The 26,439-nt window shown below is 41.7% G+C and overlaps 1 protein-coding gene across 2 annotated transcripts in view; it reads right to left on the bottom strand.

The window, feature by feature from the left end:
• Tmem67 (transmembrane protein 67) overlaps nt 1-26,439 on the bottom strand; it is a 47,553-nt gene that overhangs the window by 17,574 nt on the left and 3,540 nt on the right. For both annotated transcript variants that reach the window (XM_052176095.1, XM_052176096.1), the window contains exons 4-17: nt 21,382-21,475; nt 18,520-18,619; nt 16,795-16,864; nt 16,627-16,701; nt 14,724-14,786; nt 12,850-13,004; nt 12,627-12,735; nt 11,693-11,770; nt 11,143-11,208; nt 8,659-8,815; nt 8,035-8,158; nt 6,801-6,906; nt 3,394-3,450; nt 2,175-2,273 (exon numbers count right to left, since the gene is read on the bottom strand). In XM_052176095.1, coding sequence (XP_052032055.1) covers nt 2,175-2,273; nt 3,394-3,450; nt 6,801-6,906; nt 8,035-8,158; nt 8,659-8,815; nt 11,143-11,208; nt 11,693-11,770; nt 12,627-12,735; nt 12,850-13,004; nt 14,724-14,786; nt 16,627-16,701; nt 16,795-16,864; nt 18,520-18,619; nt 21,382-21,475 — 1,353 coding nt within the window. The remainder of the gene's footprint in view (nt 1-2,174; nt 2,274-3,393; nt 3,451-6,800; nt 6,907-8,034; nt 8,159-8,658; nt 8,816-11,142; nt 11,209-11,692; nt 11,771-12,626; nt 12,736-12,849; nt 13,005-14,723; nt 14,787-16,626; nt 16,702-16,794; nt 16,865-18,519; nt 18,620-21,381; nt 21,476-26,439) is intronic.

Consider the following 26,439-nt stretch of genomic DNA (forward strand, 5'->3'; position numbering starts at 1 on the left):
TCCAGGAGAAGGCATCTGCAGGTGAAATTACAGGTGGTTTTAAGTTGTCCACATGGATGCTGGGAGCTGACCTATTACTTCTAATAATAGTAATATATTGTCCACTCATTTTCTCAGACCTGAAGCTTTCCTTCATATATCCCCATGCTACCAGTTACAAAGACCAACTGGGTTTGTCTGATATATTTTCTCCTGAATCCTGTTCATTCCATCCCTGTTTCAATCCTTCTCATCTTTCACTTTATGAGAAAGGAGAAAATGCTTCAAAGTTTTTTTAGATTTGCTATCCAAATCTCTCTTGTATAATTTCCACAGTTATTATAATGTAGTATTATTTGTTATATAAAAGGACTGAAACTTATTCATGTTGGGCATATACTGAGCTATATCTCTGGACCCTAGAGTTAGTTTCCTCAAATATAAATTGGGTTATATCACATTTTTCTTAAAAATATAAAATGACTACTCAGCCGGGCGGTGGTGGCGCACGCCTGTAATCCCAGCACTCTGGGAGGCAGAGGCAGGCGGATTTCTGAGTTCGAGGCCAGCCTGGTCTACAGAGTGAGTTCCAGGACAGCCAGGGCTATACAGAGAAACCCTGTCTCGAAAAAAAAAAAAAAACCAAATCCAAAAAACCAAAAAAATAAAAAAATAATAAATAAATAAATAAATAAATAAATAAATAAATAAATAAAATGACTACTCATTTATTCTTGACTGGCAAGATCCTGGGCAGCATAGACCAAAGCCAGTCTTCTACTTGGCTCAGATGCCAGCCACTTCACAGGTCCATCCCAAATACTTTGTGGAGAACAACTCTCATGGTTTGACAAGAACCCTTCCCTTTCTCTATCATGCACTCCGAGGGCACGCTCCATTGTCTGTGTTTCCATCACATCACCCAGGACCTGATACTCTACAACAGACCCGCGGAGACCACTGTGGGATCAACAGTTTAAAGTTGACCTGTGTGGAAGGAAGGACTGCTTTGGCTAGCTCCAAAAGGAGCACAGGTTGGTTCTTTTGCTCCGACCCCTATCACACTGGCCTGGGAGTCAGGAGGACAGCCTGGCCACATGAGTTAATACAGACCCTTTCTCATGCTCTTGATGTGGAAGAAAACCATAGCTGCTGCTGAGTGACTCAGAAATTAAGCAGAAAATGTAAGTTCTGCTCCCCGTTGTCATCTGTAAAATGGAGCAATAATAACGCCCAGCCAGGTGGAGTCATGAGAAGATGAAGTCAACTATACACACAAAACTTAAAAAGGTGCCTGGTACACAGTAGATGTTCAATGAATGTTAGGCAAAAAACCCTCAATGATTAAATGAGAAGTAAACTGTAAGTTTAATGGACTAAAAGGTAGAAGACTATCTTTTGGTGTTGAGATGGGCAAGTTTTCTAAACAAAATAAACATATATACCACACACAAGATTCATATGGCAGTGTGGAAGTTAAATAAATACTAAATGCCAATTATATATTGACAGTTAAAGGCGTAGATAACAGGTAGCTTATCAATTTGCATAAAAGATTTCAACATGAAAAACAAAGGAGATTAATATTTTCAAAACACAGGCTCCTTCATATGACTATGAAAAAGAAACCCAATACAAAGCAAGCAAGCGTTCTAGATAGCTCAGAAAAAAGGAGTCTAATCACTTACAAAGCGTATAAAAGGCTGGGGAGATGGCTGAGCAGGCAAAAACACTTTCTGCTCTTCCAGATGTCGGATTCCCAGCACCCATCTCTCACAACCACCTATAACTGTGTTCCAGGGGACCTGGTGTCCTCGCTCTGTTCTGGTACCAGGCACACATGTATTGCACAGGTATAAATGCAGGCAAAATGCCATACACATAAAATAAAAAAATTAAAGTACATGAAAAATCAAAGAAAATAAAATCAATATATATGCCATTATTTTGGACAAAAATGGAAAGGTTGAAAACTACCAAGCATTGGCAAAGACAAAAATAAAAATGTAGATTGGGGATGGACACAGACTATGGAATCCTGGGAAGAAAGTGAGCTTTCTACAGCTTCAAAATCATTTTCCTAACTTAGAACTCCAGAAAAATCGGAGGCAACTTTCTCCTTCATCTTCTGTATCTTATGAGAAAGATCCAGAATGGTCAAAAGATTAAAAAAATCATCTAAAAACAAACTGTACCTGCAAATCAATCATGGGGCTCCCAATGCGCCTCTTCCATCCTGCTGTCTTCAAAAGAGATGATAACACAGCCAGCCCCCCCAGCACACCCAAAGCAATCTACAACAGAAGAAACAAAACAGACAAAAGAAAAGAAAACGTTTAGAATTTACATACTTCCTCTCATTGGTACTAAAAACCCTGTAAATAGAAAGTGAAAGTTTCTCAAACACAGGTGGGGAGCCTTGTAATGACATGGGAGCTGAAGAGATTCCAATGGCTACGTTTGGGGAAAACTGAGCGAGAAAAATGAATAGCAGTGGAGTGTAAAATCACCCACATTAAATATCCATGAAATCACATTGACTTAAAAATCTAAATATATAATTTGTGAGGGCAAGGGGAAAGCTCTGCTTTATAATAACATTCGAATTTATAACTCAGAAGGAATGAAGGAAACACATCAGGCAAAGGCCGCAGTGATGCTTTGCACACAGGCATCACCAGTGGGCACCAGATAGAGGGCAGCAGTTGTGCAGATGGCTCAGTCAGCAAGTGCTTGCTGCACATCTGGGTCCCAGAACCCATGTAACACCCACATGAAAAGCAGAGCGTCATGTGACCACAGAGATAGAGATAGAGATAGAGACTGAGGACCTCTGCAGCTTGCTGGTTGGCTAGGCATGCTAAATCTGTGAGCTCAAGGATCCGTGAGAGATTCATCTTAAAAAAGAAAAAGGTGTAGATCTGCAGATTCACACACATGCATACACACACACACACACACACACACACCTTGACTCCAGGCACTGAGCCAGGCCTTTGAGTGTTCCTTTGGCATCTTTAACAAAACTACAACAAACTCAATTTAATCATGGGAAACTTCCAGAAAACCCAAACTGATGGTCAAAAAATGCTAACAAAATATCATGGCCATGAAAGATAAAGAAACACTGGAGTCACAGTCTAGTCACAGAGTTACAGACTGGAGGACAGACAGAAGATGTGACAACTGAAACCAATGTAGAATAAAAAAAATGATAGAGACAAACTTATAATGTGTAATACCAACCAGAACGCAGTCTGCGTCACTGTTAATTGGCTAGTTACCATCACTGCATCACAAGGAAGCCAGGATAAAAGCACACAACAATATATTTTCACAATGCTATTTACATCTGCACATCTGTGAGCTCAGTTGAAAATGAATGTAATATTTAACAAGTTAAAAAGTACTCACATCTGTCTGAACAAATGCATCTCCTTGATTCATCTCATATTTCACTGAGAAGGAAATCTGCAATTTAAAAGAGAACAGATTAAGTCATACTAAAATTCAACACCATACACCTATGCTCATAATAATAAATTTTGCCAAAAGAGTGCTGTATTTTTAACAATCACCATTGTTAAAATATCTTAATTTTTTTAATATTTTAAAATGAATATTTTAATATTTAAAGTGAATATTTTAAAAATCACTATTGTGGATGTTGACCTTTATTTACACAGAGATATGTTTTTCTGAGAACTTTTACACTGCACTAAGTCTCTCTCTTGAACATGCATGAGAGGAAAGAAGGGTTTCTTGGGAACGGAGGTCTCTGGCAGTAGTTTAAGCCAAGCTAATTATAGTTCACTCCCAGACAGGCTTTTGTTGCTGATAAATATGACTGACTTTGTAACACAAATTTATCAACCAGGTAAACAACCATCCCCTAAGAAGGCAGAATACTCAAATATCTGAACAGGGATCCTGTGGACTGCATGGTATTAAGATACAAGAGAAAGCATTGGGGCTCTCAGAGACTGAAGCGACCATCATAGGCCCTGTATGGCTAGAGACAGGTCCTCTGCATATGTTGTGGCTGTGTAGCCGAGTGTTCTTGTGGGACTAACAGTGTGTGTGTGTGTGTGTGGGGGGCAGATCTCTGGAGCTCTTGCTTGTGCTTGGGACTTCTTCCTCCTACTGTGTTGCCTCATCCAGCCTTGATATGAACATTCGTGCCTGCCTTTTTAAAAGGGGAAACTGAGGAGGAGTGAATGTGAAGGAGAGGGGAGGTGTGCTGGGCACTGGAAGGAGCAGAGGGAGGGGAAACTGAAAAAATAAAGATCCAAGAGAAAGAGCCAGAGTATGAGAGGTGAGGGAGCGGTTCCTTTGGCTTTATCATGGCTACAGAAAAGTGGGTTCAGGGAAGGACAGCGGAGTCGAGAGAGTGCAGTATCAGATGTGGAAATACCAAGGTAAAGATGGCCGACCTTCATGGGAGATTTTCAGAGAATAGAGATGTCAAGGGCTGGAGTGGAAGCAATGCGTCAAATGTTGGGAAATGAAAGGGAAAGAACCAGTGTAGGCCGAGGAGAAGCAATACCGAGGATGGAGCTGACTGGCTGTTGGCTGCTTTTGTGTGTTTGATGAAGCACCCAAGAGGTTTACAAGCAAAGGAAAGGATCTATAGGAGACGCTGGCTGAAAGAAGGCTGCCAGCTGGGGAGAAGGCAGCGTGGGAGGAGGCAGTAAAGAGGAAACCCAAGGGCACGCCTGTTGGATGGCTGACACCTGCTGAGGCAGGCAGTGAACCCAGCTGTTGAGGCTACAGAGGAAAAGGACAGCTGGGCGCTCAAAACTCAAACACAGCTTTTGTCATGGTTGTCATGAGGAACATAAGAAACATAATTATACTTTAATTAAAATGTACTATAATTTAAAATGATCAAACAACTGCATATTTTGCACTTACTATAAATTTGAGGTGAGCCTCATCAAATCAAGGTAGTTTATTACTCTGTCTCTTTTTCTTCTATCTTTAAATTTTTATTTATTTAGTGTGTGTGTGTCTGTGTGTGCATGTGCATGTCTGTGTCTGTGCATGTAGGGCACATGCATGCCATGTCACATATGTGAAGGTCAGAGGACAGCTTTGGGTAGTCAGTTCTCTCTTTTTTTTTTGGTTTTTCCGAGACAGGGTTTCTCTGGAACTCACTCTGTAGACCAGGCTGGCCTCAAACTCAGAAATCTGCCTGCCTCTGCCTCCTAAGTGCTGGGATTACAGGCGTGTGCCACCACCGCCTGGCTTCCTCTTTTATTTCTTATGTTGCAGTTTCTTGGGACTTAGCTTGCAAACTGTGGGCAATAATAATATTTAAAGAAAAGAGTGCTCACATTAAATAAGTGTACTTACTAGGAAATTTTACTCCAGGAGCCTTTTTTGTTGTTGTTGGTTGGTATGTTTCTGGATTTTCTTCGCTAGTACTAGTGTATTAAATCCAGTGAATAGAAGCTGATTTGATGTAATTGGTTTTGGTACTATAGATGAGGAAAAGGTCTCATGTAAGTTGTATTCTGCCCCTTTTTTGCAGTGGTTCTCAGCTTGTGAGTCATTACCAATGCAAGGGTCTCATATAAGATTATTTATTCCCAACTCATAATAGAGCAAAATTAGTTATGAAGTAGCAACAAAAATAATTTGTGTGTCTGAGAGCCCCACCTATGAAAGAGAGGACGCTCATAATCCACACAACATGAGGAACTGTATTAAAGGGTCGCAGCGTTAGGAAGGTCACGAACCACTGCTCTTTTATGAGAGTCTGGTCACAAACAGGGTAAGAGCACCACACCAGCTAAGCAACGTAGAAGATTAATAATAAAGATAATAATAAAAAGTAGAATGACAGAAATCAAAAGTTATTATTGAGTGCTGGTGATAAGGAAAGCTTATCTCCGACCTCACACGCCCCAGAGGACAGGGATCTCCTCTGCATCTCCAGGAGAAAACAAAGCATACAGGATTTCCTGTTTCACTCTGTCCCTCTCTCATTTATCTGACCTCCAAGGAGGAATGCTCTCTCTGAGGGACAGACCCAGGGAGGCACCTGCCATGTGTGACCAGGGCTATTCTCTGGTACAGCCTGCCTTTTGGATGTCTGAGCTGTCTTTCATAGGTGGGCCCTCTCGGACACAGAGGGCCTTCACTTTTTAGAGAATCAGGGCTGCAGGTCCAAACTTCATTCTCTGATCCATTTGTGTCCTACTAGTTACAAAGCTGATGACCTTCATCTGTGTGTTGAAACATCTCTAAGCAGCAACCCATGGAATGCCGAGCCCACTATACCCACTGTAATTTCTGAGTTGCTAGTTCAACCAAGCAAGGAAACAAAAAGCAAAATGATCAGAAAAGACGGCGGCAGATGCTATACGCCTCAGTGTGACACTATAATAGGGCTGCTTAGCCGCTGGTAATCCTTCCACTGAGACACTGACAAAATGGCTCAGCGGTCAGGAGTGCATGCAGAGGACCTGAGTTCAATTCCCATGTCCAGGTTAAGAAAGCCACCCTCAGTTCCACCTCACTCCAGATCAGTTACAGGGGAATCTGATGGCTCTGGCCTACGTGGAAACCTATACTCGCTAGCAGCCCCTCCCCCATTACACATATGCACATAATAAAAAATAAAAAACTCATTCACTATTGCCTTTTAATATTCAACATCCATCCAGTTTCTCTCTTTCATTAAACAATAATTAGTATCTGAGTATATAAACAAGGGGATTTGTTTAAAACTTTAAAAAATATTACCTTTTGACCATGATAAGCTACAATAGCATTATAGTAGTATTTATAAGGGCACCAACTAATAAAGAACTCACCTTCACAGACTGGCTATGAGCACTTTTGACGTCAATGTCACTGTAGGCAATGGTAAGTAAGGGAGTGTATATGTTTCCATTTTTTGTGTTGGGTACAAGGCGTATGCTGTTAAAAGAAAATATACTCAAACATAAATATATTTAAACCCTTAGGCATATATTTATCACTTCTTTTTAATTTGTATAGGCTGTCTTGTTATTTTAGTAAGGACTACAGGAGGCTCGGTATAAACTAAGAATTAAACCATAGCTCATTCTCATTGGTTAAAAATTGTATTACTAAAGTATACTCCAGGAGACAAGACCTAGGCTCTGAGACACACATGAACTCACTGAAGCACACCAGGAAGAGCCACACTACATGGTGCCTAAACAAAAGCAGATAAAATGTGGATTTCAGATGAGAAAGATGACTTTTTACCAAAACACACGTTACATTTAGTTTTGTTTCAGGCATAACTTGGCAACTACAGTGTATTAGTAGCATATAGTTAGTGACCCAAAAATGGAAAATGCCAGCATGGCCTCACAAACGACAAGTCTACCCTGATTGCATTTGATTGCAGCTTTATTAGAAATTCTACACTGGCAGATTGAGCACATAGAACACAGGGCACATGGGTGTCAGCTCCCACAGTGCCCAATGCATAACATTACGAGGCCAGGTGAACAGCGAGAAACTGGCGAGCCTGTGAAGTGCTTCAAGGGTAAAACTAGTGCATTCACATAGTGCATTCACAGCATACATGGAGCACGCTGGAGTGAGGTTCAGTCAAGATCTTACCATTACACAGAGAAGAGAACACAGGCTGCATGGTGGCACACTAAGGTGTTTAGAATGAGGGGGATGCGGGGTAACCTGGGTCAATCCAGACTCTAGACTCTAGAGAGCCATGACAGGAAACGGGGTTGGAGAGGCTGAGCGCATGCATCCCTAAGCTCTTAGTCAGGTGCAGTGCAGCCGCAGGTATGGCCCTTCTTCCTTTCTCAGCCTGCTGTAATTCACCACAACAGAGGGGCCAAGAATATGAATTTGTGCCAACTCCAGAGGGCAGCTGCTATCAGTTTTCTGCTTTAGCCCTTATCCTTTGTTGGACTCTGCCAATCTACACACATCTAAGGAAAGCTTAGACGTTGTTTTGGCTCAGTTCTCAGTATTGTTCCAGCCTGATAATTACCGGTAAACACCTTCCTCACACACTCCCAAATCTACTTAGTCATTAGGCAGTTTTACCTCAGTGAAATCTGGGTAGCGACTCGAATTACTCTTGGCTGATTTCCTAGGTCATTTTCTCGTCCGCTTACTGCATCCACTAAGAAAATGCGCCGAGTCAGAAGCCACTTGCTGGAGCTGCTGTCTTTTGTTATAAAAATGGAAAAGGCGGCATTAGGAAAGCTGCTCTCACACTGCTTACGATGGCACTCACAACACGTACTGAAGAAATCAGCATTAAAGCCTAGTCGTTTGTTTTATGTAAGATGGCTACAAAGAGCTATTTCAGTAAGAAGCTGTCAGCCAGCTCTGCTTTCTGCCTAGGTCACATTTTGTAGTATGGGTAACAACAAAAGGAATTAGTTTGTCCCAAAAGAGGGTCAGAAACAGTGACGAAAAAGTCCCAATTCACAATCCCACTCATTTTCCTAGGGACATACAAGGGTGTGATGTCTTAAAGTCCTGAAAATCAAATGAACAGGCATCCTAAAGCTATAGAGGTAGCTGGACTATAGCATGGTTCATACGTATAAAATCATACACTAAGAGGATCCATAATTATTATCATCATCCCTGCTTCCTGAAATGAACATATTGGGTTACATCTATTGATTTCCGAGGAGAGAACAGGGGAGAATGTCTCACCTTGGTTCACAAACATTTTATTATGTTGAAGATTTAGGTTTAACACTGGGACAGCCCAAAGGTAATGGTGCTGCTCTTCATCCGTATATTCCAGGTAAACATCATAAAATACAGGACTGGGAAAGTCAGCCAAGAGTTTAGAGAGGGAGATTTCACACTGGGAAGTAAAATAAAAACAAACACACCCCAACTCAAAATTAGAAAGCATATTAAACATTTCCTTTTTTAATTTTGTAAAGTATCTTTATATTATTGGCATGTACTTCCAAGAGACTTTCAAAATACAAATTTCTACAAGTACCACTCAAAAAAAAGGAAAGAAAAAGAAAAAAAAAGCCAACCAGTAAAGAACGTTTCTGTTTTTAATCTATAACACAGGAGATTGGCTTTTACTTCCAACACTAAGTTTTCCCCTGACATACACTCACGCATGACTGGCTCCTTCAGGAGGCCTCACCTCCTCTCTGGCTGTTCCTTTCCAGTCCCACTCATCTGTGCACACCAACCCAGTACAGTTCTGCCCATGGGTGTGCCAGGCCCTCCTAGCCGCCCAACATTACAAGTGTGGGCTCCACATAATTCCTTACTTCGTATGTCCCATCCAAATTCTGTTCTTTATGTGCTTTGAGTATCATGACTCTCCAGCCCTGGACATCCCTGAGGACTGACGGTGTACGCATATCTACAGTGTAACATGTGAACAGTTCCTGCCATTCTCTGCCTGTATAGCTAGTGTCATTACTGAGCTGTGAACTACTTTTGTAACAGCCAGTTACACTGCAGAAATCTTGGTTTTATACCTATCAGAACATTTACCTTATGCAAGTGTTTTATAATCACCTAATATTACTGAGGCCCGCTGAAGCACAGACACCAAGTTCCTCACTTAGTTGTTTTATAAATTGAATGGGACATCATTGAGAAAATGCTGAGGACATCACTATGTACTTCACACCTGTATGGTCTCTCTTGTCTTAGTCCATGTTGTTATAAAAGATGACAAAACACCCTATAAGTTGCCAGCAGTGGTGGCGCACGCCTTTAATCTCAGCACTTGGCAGGCAGAGACAGGAGGATTTGAGAGTTCCAGAGCTATACAGAGAAACCCTGTCTCGAAAAACAAAACAAAACAAACAAACAAAACACCCTATAAGTCATTTCTGATCACAAAATTCATGTTCATGGTAGAAAATTTGGAAAATATAAAATATAAACCAAAAATCATTTCTGGCAAAACTGTCCAATATTAATCAATAAAAATGTTTATTTTTTCCAATGAATTTCTCATGAAGGCACTGTTCACTGGTCTTTTTTCTATGTGTGTGCACATGCAAGATGTTAAAACATTTTTATATGCTAGTGAGGATCTTTCAAATGTTAAATGGATCACAATATTCTTCTGTACCATATTGCAGTGTCAAAGTGAAAGAAAATCATGATAGGGTGGGGAAAGAAAAGTTTGGAGATGGGATGTGTAAGGGGAGGGTCCGATACTCAGGTCTCGTTCCCTGATTGGCTCCTGATTTGTCAACAAGGAACAGCGAGAGCCAATTGCTGGGCAGGAGGTACAGGTGGGATCTCCGGGCCCCAAGAGGAAAAGGAGCTGCAGGGAAGAAGGGACAAGGCTTTTCTGCCCGGCTTAGGAGGAAGGAGGCCACTGCAATCACATAAGGCCTGACGGAGAGCCAGGGCCTGCCAGCACTACAGCTATGAGAGGGTGGCCAGGGCCACTTGGAACAAGCCACTAAGTTTAGTGCGGAAAGAGACAGAGACAGTAAATTGGTAAGGGCATACATTTCCAGGCAGGAAGTATTTGTGCCCAAATTGTTGTAAAGTTGTAAAGAGCTGTCTGCGTGTCTTTTGTCCACAGACTCAAAGGAAGGTCTTGGTGGAAGCTGGTGGGGAGACCCAGCAGCGGAGGCGGTAGACAGAGGCTGGGTTGGGGCTGACAGCGGCCATCCTGGAGCTAAGGCAGATGGAAGGAAAGGGGGCGAGAGGGGCGGGCAGCACTGCAGTGCACGGGCAAAGGCGGCAGCGTGTTTTTAAAACTACACACGACAGGGATGTATTAAAAGAAACAGAAGGAAGCGTTGCTATTTATTGGGTGGTAAACTGAACTGGGAAGTAGAGCTTTAGTAGCCTCTAAACCTGAAGTAGTATTTTAACTTTGTTATAAAGTGCTCGTCAGTGGCAGGCAGTACGTTTAAAAGGCATAAGGCTCGAGGCCGCTAAACAGTGGCTATGAAAGCGGAACACTGTAGAATATTAAAACTCTGTAGATGCCAATGTACCTTTGTCTTGATGATTAACATTTTCTGTGCCCAGACAATATAAATCTTATATTTATTAATGATTTATTAATTCATTAACTTTAAAATGAATTAATTACCATTAAAATGAATTAATGAATTTAAAAAAATCACCCATCATTCCAGTCATGTGAACGAAGTGAAAATACAGGCTGTCTAAGAGAGTCACACTCACATTTTGCTGGTACGTTGTTCCAAAGGAATATGCGGCATCTTGTCTTCTCTCGGTGTCTGGACACAGCTTCGGCAGAGAATACATCTGATAAGTATCTCCATAAACTTCTTGGTTGAAAGAGCCCTCTGACTCCCATGTGAACATATGCTCTATTTTCTACTTTTTTTTTTTAATGTGTGAAGGCCACGAAAAGCTAAGGAAATATTAACTTGAAAAGCAGTTTTAAGAAACTCCAACTTTGGGGCTGGCAAGATGGCTCAGGAGATAAAGGCACTTGCCGCCAAGCTTCAACCTCTGGGACCAGAAGGAGAGAACAGATTTCCACAAATTATCCTCTATCTTTCATACATGTTACATGTATGCCTGAACACACATGCATGCAGTCATGCACACATATACACGCACACACACACACACACACTGTAATTTTATAGTTCTCATTAAAGCATCAGGAACTGATTCTCTTCAAGCAACACTCTTAGTCTGTTTCTCTAGTCTTTGCTTCAGACAAAAATAAAGTTCATTAGTAATATTTTAGCTGGGATCATACCTGTAAAACACCACCTTCTAAAGTTTGCCATTTGATGAAGTTTCCTCGTATGTCATAGGAAGCAGCAACAAACTTCAGCTTTATGTTTTGGTTAAAGAACAACAACAGTAAATTTATGTTAAATACTCCCTGGAGGGTATTTTTCATTATTGACTATCTTTTCAATATTAGCACTGTTTTTGTTGAAGTTTTAAATTCCACTAAATTTATTCAAACATAAATTAATCTACTATCCATACAACTCAATGCACTTTCAACAGGACTGGTATTTTGCAAAGGTGTTATTTTAGGATTTAGAGGAGCACTGTGGCAGGTACCTTCCTCTCAAATCTGTTACATGGGATGAGAGTGGGAAGAGAGAGGACCTCCTTCTGGAAGCTCAACAGTTAGAGGTGAGACCTAGGAGCTGGGACATTCTGTGAAGTTTCCAGAAGCTATCTTAAAATGACGATAGAGAGGCATTTGCATTAGGTGATGAAATCCCCCCTCAACTCTTCAAGCACCACCACACCCACACAATCCAGATGTCTATGCAGCAAAGTGGGGCAGCCCAACCTGTTACTCTGCAGCTGCTATGAGCAGCTGATATTTACAGAGTTGAGTATATAAGCTTTTAAAAATAATCTTGGAAACTAACAAGTGTGGCTAGTGATTGTCTCTATTTCTGACACACGGGGTGGGGTGGAGTGGGGGGGGGTGGGGGAGTGGGGGTGGGGGAGTGGGGGGGTGGGATGGAGTGGGGGGTGGGGGAGTGGGGGGGTGGGGTGGAGTGGGGGTGGGGGAGTGGGGGGGGTGGCGAGGGAATGAAGCCAGGGCCTGTGGCTGCCAGGTAGGCATAGCAGCCCTGAGCCCCATCTCCAGCCACAGTCACTCTTTTATCTTAAAGTCCGGAGATCACGTGTAGTCATCGCTCCCGTGATTCAGGGACTTGTACCTGGTTTTGTCCTTTAAAACTGAAATTCGTAGGAAGAGGGGTAGTGCTGAGAACCTGAGGAGCCAAGCCTGGCTGGTCTCCGTAGCACAGCCAGGGAAGGTTCTGTCTCCTACAAACAATTAGACTTGTCTTAGTAAGTGGAAGAAATGGTTTAAATCATTAACATTCATGAAATGACCACTGAACTTGTTTTGGAGTATTTCACCAACCCAAATACCCTCACCAGAATGGAATAGAATGCACACTGATCAGTCCAGCAGTGCTTTCAAAGATGTAATGGAACAGTCGACAAGCATCGAATGTGGTCGAGTCGTAGGAGTTCATGTTCATCACACACATGTTTCCGAGAGCCTGGCAAGATGTCAGGTTGGCGTGAGTCTACACAAGGAAGCAGAGCGCATCATCAGCGTGAGCAAAATTTAATCAAAAAATTATGTCTTGGTTTAATTGTATCTAATCTTCTAATTAATATTTTCTTTTGCTTTGTAATACTTTTCCTGAAGCGCAAGTAGACAACACATTTTTAAGTATTTTCATTTACACGTCTGTAGGCTTTGCCTGCATTTGTGTCTATATCATGTACACACCTCATGCCAGAAGAAGCCAGAAGGCTTCAGTTTCCCCAAGTTTACAGACAGTCCTGGGTCACCATGTGTGCTGGAATTGAACCTGGGTCCTTTGCAAGAGCAGTTATCTGAGCTATATCCCAGCTCCCCCAACTCTTAATATTTGAAGATGAAAATTAACAATATTTTAATTGTAAAATTTAGGCGAAATATTAGCATGACTACCTGAAAGAGGCACAAATATAGAGAATCATATTTTAAAAACTTATTTAGAAAAAACTTATCTTTCCCCTTGTCATATCTTGTTAGTGAGTCTGTGACTCAGTCTTCACATACGAGGCAGGGCTCACCATTCCCCTCACTTCTCCAGCCCATCCGCACCGCACCCGCTCTCCAGATGACGCCCTGCTGTTGCCCCAGCACATCTATTCTCCATGCAAAGCTCCTTTAAAAGCCTGAAGCCAGGTCTTCCTGGGAGCCACCCTCCCCTGGAGCTGGGACTCTGCCACTGGTTTCCCTGCCCACGCTGCTCAGCCTCCCCTGCCTACTCCCAGCTTCTTAAGCTCTCTTAAGAGCTCTCTCCTCTCTCTCTCCCTCTGCCCCCTCTCTACCTCTGCCCCCTCTCTCCCTCTCTCTCCTCTCCACTCTCTCTCTCTCCTCTTTCCTCTCTCTCTCCCTCTAGCCCCCCTCTCTCCCCTCTCTCTCCTCTCGTCTCTCTCTCTCTCTCTCTCTCTCTCTCTCTCTCTCTCTCCCTCTAGTCCCCCCCTCTCTCTCACACACACACACTTTCTTTGTTCTTTACTGATACATTGCCTTACTACACTATTAACAGCCTGACATAAATGTAGAGAAATGACACGTACACTGAGTTACTTATATAAGGGAGTTTTTCTGTCTTCTTCTGAATGTCAAAGCTGAGAACAGGCCTGGCACATACCATGTCACCTCCCTCCTAAAAGACATTCACTTTCCCCAGACAGTAAATTACAACTGTGGTGGTCTGCATGAGAACCGGCCCCATGGACTCCGATGTTTGAATACTTGGGTCCCAGTTCGTGAACCTGGGAAGGAGTAGGGAGTGTGGCATGTAGGAGGAAGTATGTCACTGGGAGCGCCTCGAGGTTTCAAAAGGCTCCTTGCCATTCCCAGTGTTCTCTCTGTCTTCTACTTGTGGATTAAGAAAGATGTGAGTTCTCAGCTGTCCCTGCCACCATGCCATGCCATCATGGACTGGAATCTGAAGGGTAAGTCCAGTTAAATGCTTTCTTTTATAAATTGTCTTGGTCATGGTGTTTAGTCATAGCAATTAAGAAGTAACGAGGACAACAATCAAATAACCCTGAAGACAGCCAGTATATGTAAACTACAAAATATCTTAGGTATTCTATTTCAACCCAATGGAAAGGCTTTATTCTTCTTATAGAACATAAATATAAAGGCATGTAACTACTTAGAAAACATTTATTTAAATTAAAAAGAAGACACTATAATTCATCAATGTGAAATTAATTTTAAAAACACTTAAGCTTACCCAGCATGCAGCTGCTGTTGCCTGCAAATACTTGGCAAACCATTCTGAGTTTAATGGCATGCCCTATAAACAGAAAGATGAAGACAGGCTTAGATTCAAAGGAAGATTCCTTAACTTTATGTGTTAGTAAGACATTGATACACACATTAACTGAGAAATGACCAATGCTATTGCCTTATTGCATTAGAAAACTAGAGTCTACTGGAATTTTTAAAATGCTGATGAGTGTCTTCCATACTTAAAGCTGCATGACAAAATAAAGATACTCAGACAAAGGATATAAGATGACAAACTATGTATACACTCCCGAAATACATATGGGTAATGTTACTAATACAAAAGTAGCAAAATGATAGAGCCAGACTGAGTACTAAATGCTAAGTACTTAGGATTATTATAAGTGTATTAAATTGATGATCACTAAAAAGTTAAAACAATTTCTACACAATGGGAAAGCTGGGATCTACAGAGTAACATCTAGCATCTCCAAAGTGGTGCTTTATAAACAACAATGGACTTGAGAACAACCTTTGGAAGGTCCTAAAATCAGAAAATAGCTGATCTAACCAGAACCAACCAGAATCACCAGAAGGCCAAGGCAGGCATACGTGGTTTTTATTTTATTGAGACTGGCTTCTTGTAGCCCAGAATGGTCTCAGACTTACTCCATAGCCACCTATGACCTTGAACCTCTATTTCAGGTGCTACGACGACAGAGGTGTGTCATCAAATCTGTTTTCATAACTGAATTCTGAGAGCTATAGCTATAAGCCTTAAGCCACGACTCAACACAAAGATCTACCCATACATCTTACTAAAAGCTGAGACACTGAGAACCCAAGAGTAAGTTACAGATTAACAGAGGAGTCACAGGCAAATTATCTGGAGCATCGCATTACAGCTATCAAGTAAATTTAAAATAAAACCATGAGGCATGGTTTTCATATCTTCAGTAAGGAAAATTTTCTATTTTAAGAAAATGAGTAAATTGTAGAATAAGGTTGAAGAAAACATACACATGCAGTTACACTCACACACTCACACATAGTCACACATGCACAAATGTTTTCTATGACAGAATGTCAATGAATAAACATGGAAGGTTGCTAAAGGAAAGAATCAAAAAGGAGACAAACTCGTGTGTTAAGAGCAAGTGAAGTATAAGCTTCTCCTCACACCATCTGTGGCCATGCCGCCCTAACCGCGCCTGATCTCCGGGAAAGCAGGGTCAGGCTTAGATAGTCCTTGGACAGAGGTTCTCCTCAAAAAAAAGCAGTATTCGATTACAGAGGCACCGGAGCGCTCAGGGAAGCTTCTTGATGGCAGCTCTTCACAGTGAAAAGTTCAGTGAGGGACAGGTAGACAGACACTGCATGCCCTCCAACACGATGGGAAGTACTGAGTCGAGCACACCATGGCTTTGTACAGAGCACACACTGAATGTAACAGAAGACAGCACAGAAGCAGGCTGGGAGTTACCCCACAGATGGGAAGTCTTGGAACCTGCACTGTCAAGTTCATGAAAAACAGGGAGCGACTGAGGACCTGTCTCACACTGGGAAACAATAGGAGGTATAACCTCCAAAAGTCTAGCAGTTTCAAGAAAAAGACATTTGCTGTGATTTTTTTGGAAATTTGATTTCAGTTTTAATTATGTGAAAAGGAAATTCATGTAAATTGAAGGAATGAGCTACAGCAGAGAGAAGAGCACACGGTTAAAATGGAGTGCCCAGCCGGCCGACTCCGGTTCTTAGCTGTTTGTGTTTTACAGTGAATTACACATAAATCTTCCTCAATTTGTCTAAAATTAATCGAAAGAAGAAATACAGAGCAACCTTTCTCAAACAAATCCACAAAATAAAACAAAAGAAAAAAAAAAAAACAACCAAAGAACCATACTCACAAGCTCTCCATAGCGTGCAGTGGAAATTACACGTTGATGAAAATTCCCGGTGTTGCTGAAACATAATCCACCTGTCTTCAAAAATTAATTAGAGAAAAATATTCAATCATAGAAATACATCATCTATCGAATTAAAAATATATACTTTATCCACTTGATTGTCCTTACTAAAATGTGCGGCTCTGGACATGAACAGGACCTGCTTGTATTCACAAATGTTGGTTCACAGCGGACACACCTGGACAATATAACAAAGATAGTTTTTTTAAATGTTAATGAATTACACTGAACCTGATTTAACTGAGAACTTATCTTCCTAAATGACACATTAGAACTTAGTGACCAGCCAAGCAATTAATTATATAAGTTCAAAACATTAGCATGACTTTAAAGACTTTTACATCATTTTTAGGATATAAGGCAAAGTATAAATGAAATTGGACCATTTTCATAGCTACATACATAAAGATGTATAGAATGATACATCTAAAAACACTAAACAGCAAAGATTATAAAGTCATTAACCAACAAAAGAGCTCAACAACTCATATAAACAGTGCTAAGTCAGCTCTATAAGAAGGTATATCAAATAGACCTTTTCAGTGTAAGCTTACAGTTTCACCAAACCCGTGAGAACACTTAGTAAAGTGTTTGCTATTTTCAGTTAAGGCAGGAGATAGTGTTTGGACAGGCTGGGGATTCAGATGGGCTCGTGTAGACATATATTACCTACAGCAGTGGGGGTGGGAAGCAGGAACTCGGACCAGGCTTGGGGAAGGATCAGAGAAGCAAACTTATGAGTCAACCCAGGGGCAAATTTTGGTTGTTTTAGCTCAAGTCAGCCAGAGTTTATAAATAATCTGCTGCTAAGTTTCCCAAGGAGATCTTTTGTTTTCTACAATAAAATTAGGAAGTGAAGAGAAAAACAGTGCCAAGAGCCAAGTTACCAATGTATACTTCTGAAAAAAACTGAAAAGGCTGGAGCAGGCCTTTTTGTAACAGTGTGACATGTTTACACTGAAGGACTGTGTGTGCAAAGGGGTGTGCTTCTGAATTTGCGTGCATGTGATAAATGCGTACATAAGACAGGAACAGAAGCAATCCATCCAGGCTATCAGTGTACCTAAGTTATGATAACATTTATTAATATCCCCTTTGTGTCGTTTTGAATGAGAATGGCCTCCACAGGCTTATGGATTTGAATGTGTAGTCACCAGGGGATAGAACTGGTGAAGAGCATTAGGAGGTGTAGCCTTGTTGGAGGAGGTGTGTTGCTGGGGGTGGGCTTTGATGATTCAAAAACCAGGCTCAGTTTGTCTCTGTCTCTCTGTCTCTCTGTCTCTCTGTCTCTCTCTCTCTCTCTCTCTCTCCTGTATATCAAGATACAAAGCTCTCAGCTCCTGTTCCAAGCCTCTAAAACTCTAAGCAAACCCCCAATTAAATGTTTCTTTTATAGGTCTTATCTTGGCTATGGTTCCTCTTCACATCAGAACAGTAACCAAGAAATCTTCTGATGTACACTATAATATAAAATGGCTTTAGACAAATACTCCATACATACTATACTATAGCTCTGTATAAATTAGAGAATACCAAAAAGTAGTTGCCTTTTGCTAAGCAATTAGTAAAGCACTATGCTCAGACCTTTGCATATTTATTTTAAGGCAGCACAGCTTATGAAGCCTAAGAGATGGAGAGTACACTTCCATTCTAAACACAGGAGACTATCTAAAGCCAAAGTATTAGAAGGCTAATCTAGGACTTGAACCCAAGTTTTCATGGCTTCTGAATCTCAGTGCCTTTAATGCTTACTCAGATTCTTTCTTGGGATATACAGATGGTACATAAAAATAGTTTTATATTAATGAATTCGGTTTTCAGTACACTACTCACCTGGTTCCTAAAGCATTGGCTTTTGTAAACGAGTTTTCATGTTCATCACAAAGCTCGCAAGTTGCTTGGGATAACAAAGACCCACTAACATTTCTTTCCACTGTGCAAAATATAAAGCAGTGAGTGCTGTATTACATACTCTGAAATATTCGTGACAATAATTCTTAAAGCAGTATCGTTTGCTCGAAAGGCATACCAAGCATGTAGCTAATAAAATATACAAAAAAAATCTTCTCCATTCCAACTGAAAACATATAGAGATAGGTTTCTGAGTGATTATAACAGTATATCAACATTTTCCCTAAACAGGATTTCTCAACATCTTTCCTTACATACTGGAATGAGGAGACATAGTATCTTATAGATTGCTGGCAGGTTGTCAAAAATGTGAGTTCTTCTAAATAACCTCCAAATTCATATTCCCCACACAACACTAACTTTATTTTCAGACACAGAACCTACAGATGTGCATGTACCAGTACACAACAGCATTCACTGACATGTAGGACAGAACTGAAATAGCCAAAGCAGCAGCATGGTGAGACACCTATGATTATTTTTGTCTCTAACTCTTGTGACTTTCAATATTTTAAACATTATAAGCCATGGGCAGGGTGTCACATGCCCGTTTATCTCTATCATCCTAGCACATGGGAGGTGGAGGCAGGGGGATCAGGAGTTCAGGATCATCCCTGACTACACAGTGAGTCTTAAGCCAGTCTGGTCTACATGAGTCCCTGCCTCAAAATAATCAAGATAGTAGACATCTTCTGGGTAGGGAGGAGGGAGGCGCTACAAGGGTACAAGACCGATAAAAGAAGGTGGAGGCTGAGTATAATTAGAGTATGTTATATCCAAGTACAAAACTGTCAGTTAACAAATGTAAGCAATAAAAGGTGAAAATATTACAAACTTTAGTTAATAATTTGTAGGACGATCCTTACATTTATTGAAGAACTAGGACCTCTAACTCTTGTCCACATTATAAAATTTCCTTTAGTTTGCAATTTGGTTTTAGGTGCTTCTGTGTGTAGATGGGTAGACTTGACTGTGTATTGGTGTGTAGAGGTCAAAGGGGAGACTTCCTGTATAATGTTCTACCTTATTGTTTAAGACAAAGTCTCTTGCCAAATTGTGCACATGTGTGCACGTGTGCACCCCACTCCTGGTGCTAGAGTTACACATGTGTGCACACACTTGGCTTTCACACAGGTTCTGGGGACCCAAACGCAGGCCCACACATTTGGCGGCAAGCACTTAGCCCACCGAGCCAGCACTGCACACCTTTGCTTTGGTACTCTGTTTTTATGGCATTTAACAACTTTTATGCAGTCAAATGTATCAATTTTTCCTTCTGAGGCTTTAGGGTAGTTGTTTTTCTAAACTTAGAAAAACTTACATACAAAGAATGCAAGTTTGTCTTTATTTTAAGACTTTGTATGCTTTACAGTAAGTATTTAAGTAGTGGGTTTAGCTGGAATTTAAGGACTGAGATAGAAGCCTGATTCAATAATTTCTTAGTGACAGTTATCATTCAGTTAGTCGGTCTCAGCCTCACTGATGGAAATGCCAGATTTTCACACCAAGTTGTCGCACTGATGGGACTTGGTTGTCTTATGCTCCACAAATGCTGTTTAAAGCATGAAATACACATGACATCTGACAGTACAGTTTCCTCTCTCAGAATTTTCATATATTTTGTATAAACTTAAAAATCTGTGAATACATACATACATACATGTGTGTGTGTGTATGTGTGTGTGTATGTGTGTAATAAATGCTGGTTGAATTTATTTTCCTTAAAGATTTATTTTATTTGTATGAGTACACTATAGGCTGTTTCCAGACACACCAGAAGAGGGCATCAGATCGGATTACAGTTGGTTGTGAGCCACCATGTAGTTGCTGGGAATTGAACTCAGGACCTTTGGAAGAGTAGTCGGTGCTCTTAACCACTGAGCCATCTCTCCAGCTCCTGAATTTATTATTAATACCATTCCTTAATACACAGTTTGGTAGGACAGCTGACACTCTTTATAATATTTAATCATCTCAACCAGATATGAAGAGTATATTTTCATTATGAAAGCCTGCTATTGGCAGTCCCTCAGATGCTGCATGATGATCATGTGACCTGCAGCCTTTCTTTTATCTTTTTTTTCTTCTCCTTTTTCAGATATAGGCTGCAGCCATGTGGCTGACTGATGTTCTCCTGCTCTGAGATTTACAACTTGCCATCTCTGAGGGGTTTTTCTCTTAAACTCTAATAAAATTGTCCTTAGCTTAAAATAAAAGTCTTCCTTCTGAGGTTATTTAAATATATCTTCTATTAATTTCTCTTGTACATTTCTTCAAAAGTCTGCTTCACTGCTCATTTTCTTATGTCACATTTTCTAATGGCTTGGTTTTACATAGAATATACCTTTTGCATATTAATTTTGCAACTTAGGAATCTACATTTTATAGGATTTTTTTAAATGATTTCCTTGGGTTTTCCAAACATACAGTGACTTTAAATTGAAATAATGAATTTTTAGAAAACCTTTCTTTCAGAAGAATAGTTCCAACTCTTATCTGAGTGTAATAGTTTCTATCCTTTTCCAAGTATGACATTGACAGACATGCTTACAACTTTTCCCTATTAGGAATTATGGGTGTCATGCCTGGTACTGTACACCTTTAAACCTAGCCCTTGGGAGGCAGAAGCAGAGAAGAAACTTTTCTTCTCATGTCTGCTGTGTTAAGCATCATGAACTTTTGCACTACAACATTATTTTACATAACTACAAAGCCATTTAAATTAATATCCTTTACAAAATAAACAAAAACCCATTACCATTATTTTATAAATATTATTCTTACCTAATATATGGCCAGTGGGACAGTGGCACTTCCCCTCAGCAGTTAAACCACTAGGGCAAGAAATGCAGTCCCAGCCATCTTTGGTAACGCCTTTCTAAAATTAAAAAAAAACAAAAAAAAAAACAAAAAAAAAGGAGATTTTCATTTTCTTTTTAATTGATTTTATTCTTAGTTGATCATATGAACTCAAAATCTCAAGGTAATTTAGTAAATAAGAACCCAGCTATATTTACTCTTACCAATTCCAAAGTACTCTAATTTTTTAAAAATTGAAGTTTGTTGCCTTTTAAATTTTAAGTTATGATTCCAAGTGGGTTTATGGCATGCCAACTATCTAGTTATTAATTTGACTTAAGAAACCAGTAGAATACTGATCTAGTCACTTAGTAAAGTATTTGAACAAAGGTTTTTAATAAGGTTTGGCATATGAAGACTTGACCTCCTATCACGTGGCTTAGGAAAACTCTGGAATAACGTAGGAAGTTAAACAGGTAGTGAGGAGAGAAGACAGGAATAGGTGACCGGAAGGTTAACTTCCTTGATTTGCATATAAGAAGTCCAGCTTTGACTAGAGGTGCATTCTTGTGAATGAATGCAAGGAGCATTCTGTGATACCTCAAGCACTGTTTTCAAATCTAATCTTTGGTAAATTGACTCCAGTCACCAGAAACCCCAGAGACAAATTCTGAGCTCTGGTCATCAAAGTAACCGTGGCAAGCAAAGCTACTGGTGTTGACTGACAGCATCCGAGAAGGCAAAAGCAAACCCAATGAGCACAGAACACAGGACACTCACACAAACAACAGTCAAGAACAATAGTCAGAAACTGTGACACCATATATCCAACTGAGCCTGCCTGACCAGTGTGCATCTTGGCTCCCATGTTTACAAGTCTTAGGGATACACAGGAAAGCACAGACCCATCTGCACACAGAAAGCAGACAGATAAAACTTTCCAGACCAGAATCAGGTGGGTGGGCTACGTCTTCTTGCCTTTTGCCTGCATGGGAGTGAAAATGCCTGCATGGGAGTGAAAGGGTTTTGTAACCGGATGAGAGGGGAACGGTGTTTAGCTATAGAGGAGTTTGGGACCCACTGGGAAGCTGGTAATGCAAAGGATGTATCAAATTGTGGTTTGGAGAAGGAGGTGGACACAGCTAGTGAACATGCTGTCAAGTGGATAGGGGAAGCAAAATAAATACAGGCTCCTACTTTAACTGTGATGTCCCTTCCCAGGAAGGGGACAGGGCTGCTTAGTACCACTTGGGAGGGGTAGTTAAGGAGCACACCCCTAGAAATACAGATAAGTGGTAGGGTTTGGTGGGGCTGGTAAGGAGGTTCCTCAACTCTGATAACAGAGGAAGAAGGATAGATGGGTTCCCCAAAACTCCATCGTTACTGAGAAGTGGCCCTGGTGTCTAAGAGGAAGCAGATGGATCACCTGCATATTATGACTACCTGAGGCGCCCGTTGGAGATGGCTGTGGTCAGGCCAAGGAAGCCAGGGTTCCCTTGGCTATCCGTGGCCAGATCAAGGAGGTCAGCTAGAGGGTGATCTGGGCTTGATGCCCTCGCATGGCGAAGGACCATAAGGACAGTCAGTAGCCCAGATTCCCTCTTGATGGCACTGGGAGGCACGGGTGAAATGGTTTGTGAGGGTTTAGACAGACTGGGCCCAATGACCCTCCTAACTATTTGACACAGGGACTCAGAGGCTCTTGGCTTTAGGAGGCTGGGCAGCGGCTGTGGCTCAGTGATGGGCTTTAGGTGTTTTGTTTTCAAGCATTTTCATCTCTCCCCTGCTACACCTGGAAGACCACGGCTAAGACTTCTCTGTGGTGTCAGGAGTCCTTTCTATAGACATTTAAGTTTGGCCCTATTAGTTTGATAGATTTCATCTGCATGTGCCTTCGCCTGGTCCCAGACTTGCCTGCACTCCTCGGGGGAGAATACTGTTGGTGAGGGTCAGATAAAGGTCGCGGAAGGCAAGGTTGTAAGACTGGGGGATATGCTGGAAATCCTTAACAACGGGGAAAGAGCTGAGAACAGAAGATCCCAATCTCTTTTTGAGAGAATTCACTTAATGAGAAAGGGGATGTGTTCCCTGACCCAGCTGTCGGCCCAGCAGCCTCCCACAGAGGAGGAACCTGCAGGTTTATGGTGGGTAGGGGAAGGTAGAGTCATGGAAGAGTGGGGAAAGTGGGGGAACCCTGAGAGGGTTGATTTGGGCAGCCTATGGCTGCCGAGGGAGGAGGGGAGACGTCGAGGGAAAGCAGGAATTGTGGGTTGAGGCTGATAAGGAGGCTCATTAGCATGATCAAAAATAGTGGAGGGATCATCTCACTTGGGGTTTCCAGGTAGGAGGAGTTTCTTTTTCTTTGGTTTTATGTCATGTGGTCACTTTTAATCAAGATGGGAGTGAGGTCACGTAGCAAGGTCCATCTTTTCTAACCCTGGAAAGGTGGATGTCAGTCTTGCTCCAGATGAGGGGACAGCCCCTGAGATGCAGCAGGCCACATGCTTTCTCGGTATGCATTTCATCTCTCAACCTGGGCGCCACCATGTTTAGGTTGACCCGTTTGTTACAGCTTTTTATAAGTTTTTTAATCATACCCAATATGCTTACAAAAGTTTTAGAGTTCACCCCAAACCACAAGAGTCTGAGCGCAGTACCAACAGTCCTTGCTGAGGACGGACTAGCCCTCTATTTTGATTTGTTCTCCTTTCTCTGTCACAGAGGCAGCTGGCTCACCTCAACTGAGACAGAAATTTTGGAGGAAACCTTTAAACAAGCAGGGGTGTGTCTAGAGGAGGGAAGGCATGCCCCATCCTCAGGGACGGCTTTCAACTGAAGCTGGGCAGCACAAAACAACAGTCTAATGTCACGCACACTGAAAACATGCCAGAGTCCAGTAAGCGGAGAATAAAGAACCTTAGAGATGGGAAACTTCTGCGCCCTGGCTACAGACAGAGGCTATTGCAGAAGGGAGCCGAGAGACACATCACCAGCAAAGGCAGCATACTGGGCTACTTCTTTGCTTTCTCCCCCTCCTGGGAGGTCCAGCTCCTGGCTCCCACTTTGCAACAAACTTACAGATCCATCAATGGTAATTTAGAACATTTACACAGTGTCTATTAGGGACACCAGACAACAACAAACAGCTTGCAGCAGAGAAAAGAGAAATAGGCAAAGGAGAATCTTTCATTTCCCTATCACTCTCAGTATTTGTAAAGGCCTTGAATAATATTAGGATCTGACTATCTGAGGCCAAATTTGATTGCGAAAATGAACAGTTTTAGGGGGTTGTAAGTCTGGTGTGAGATGGAGAGGCTGAAGTGTTTCCACCAGGCATTCCAAGTGGGAAGGAGAGGACATGGAAGACACTGTTCCCTCGGATGAGAGGCAGGGGAGGAAAATTTTCACTGCACCTTTCAGTTGAGGGCATCCCCAGAGCTAAAGGAGGACAAGCCATTCCCTGGGTTGTCACTGCACTCAGTGGGGGTCAGGGCCTTAGGCTGGCTAAGCTAGAGGAGACTCACCGCCTGATAACAGAGGTGCTTTCATAGAGGCCGGAAGGCAAGGACAAAATCTAAGCTCGAGGAGTAGAGGACCCATGTACAGGGAAAGGTTGGAAAACAGTCACAAAGCCATGAGGCCCTAGGGAAGCTGTGGGATTCCAGGCAGCTCTAAAGGGAAGGTGGGAGAAGAGGGTAGGGGGGGGGGGTCACACTTGGCCAGCAGGATGGGGACAGGTGAAGAGGGTCAGACACAGCCTTAATGACTGTGTCTGGGGAGTACATCCACTTCCAAAAGTACCAGAGGGGTGCTGGACACTCAAGGGTAACTTCCTCAGACTCGGAAATGATTACACCAACCGAAGGGGAACTAAATGGTAGGTAAGGAGCTGATCGATCAGTGAATCTGTTGTGGGTAGACCAGAGAAGAGGGATAGGATCCCAGTGAGGAGAATTTATCCAGTCACGGGACTAATGTAAGTGTTACAGCTCTGAAGGGAAAGGAATCCGGACAGTCTGGAATCAAGAAATACCACAGAATCACACTACACCACACAACATATCTCATACAAGAGATTCATTGAGAGGGAAAAACCCAGGAGGGCAGCTGCCCCTGCTTGAATGAGAAGCAGCAAAGCCCTGAGCAGAAGACAGGGTTTGTATTTCTTGGGAGCAGAACTTTCCAGGGTGAAAATTTCCAGGATTGGCATTGGTGGGATTTTAAGTTCTGAGCTTGGGCTTTTTCACTCTTTAGGGTGGGGTTGGGTCCAGCTGGTAGGGAGGTTAGTGTGTTCTGTGGACAGAACTTGGTGATTTGACGTTCTCAGGGGAGGGGCCTGGCCACTCCTGTGCCTTGCCTCAGGGGCTTATAGTTATAACTGAAGTCAGCAGAGACTAATGCTAAACCTGACACAAATTAGACTTGTTGAAGAGACTGGACTTATTAATGTTTTTATATTTGACATGCTTTCATAACACTAAAAACCTACAATAGCTTTAATAAACTTGTAGACTTTAAGTAAACTTACCCCCGGAACTATATTCTATCCATAGCCCTTCATTATCAATCACTTAGCTACAACCAGTACTTCCAAAACATGAACTAAATACAAATACAGCAATCAGATCTACAGGACAAATAGGCCAGAGGATGGACACTCATGATATTAGATTCGTAGATTTAATTTTCTAATAGAATAAGAAACAACACTACACTAGAACTCAGAACCGTTAGAGACTCCTAATTAGCTTAAATGATTAGAAAACATATTTATATTAATTGATGATTAGCCCATGAAATTAGCCCACTAGTTGAATTTCCCTGAACCAACATGTAATGAGAAGACTAACCAAACCGTGAATGATTACATTCCTAGTGATGCAACCGGCATTGCATCAACTTACTGTGCCTTATGTAGCATGAGTATGGGCCATCAGGTAAGACGACCAGACCAGCACGGCACATCTAAGATGCTGAATGCCGTCTACAGCAAAGAGATTTACCCTGAATGGCTCTACGTAGGTAACACACACCTTCTCTTCT

The sequence above is a fragment of the Apodemus sylvaticus genome, chromosome 3, assembly GCF_947179515.1.
Source record: "Apodemus sylvaticus chromosome 3, mApoSyl1.1, whole genome shotgun sequence".
In the NCBI taxonomy this organism is placed as follows: Eukaryota; Metazoa; Chordata; class Mammalia; order Rodentia; family Muridae; genus Apodemus; species Apodemus sylvaticus.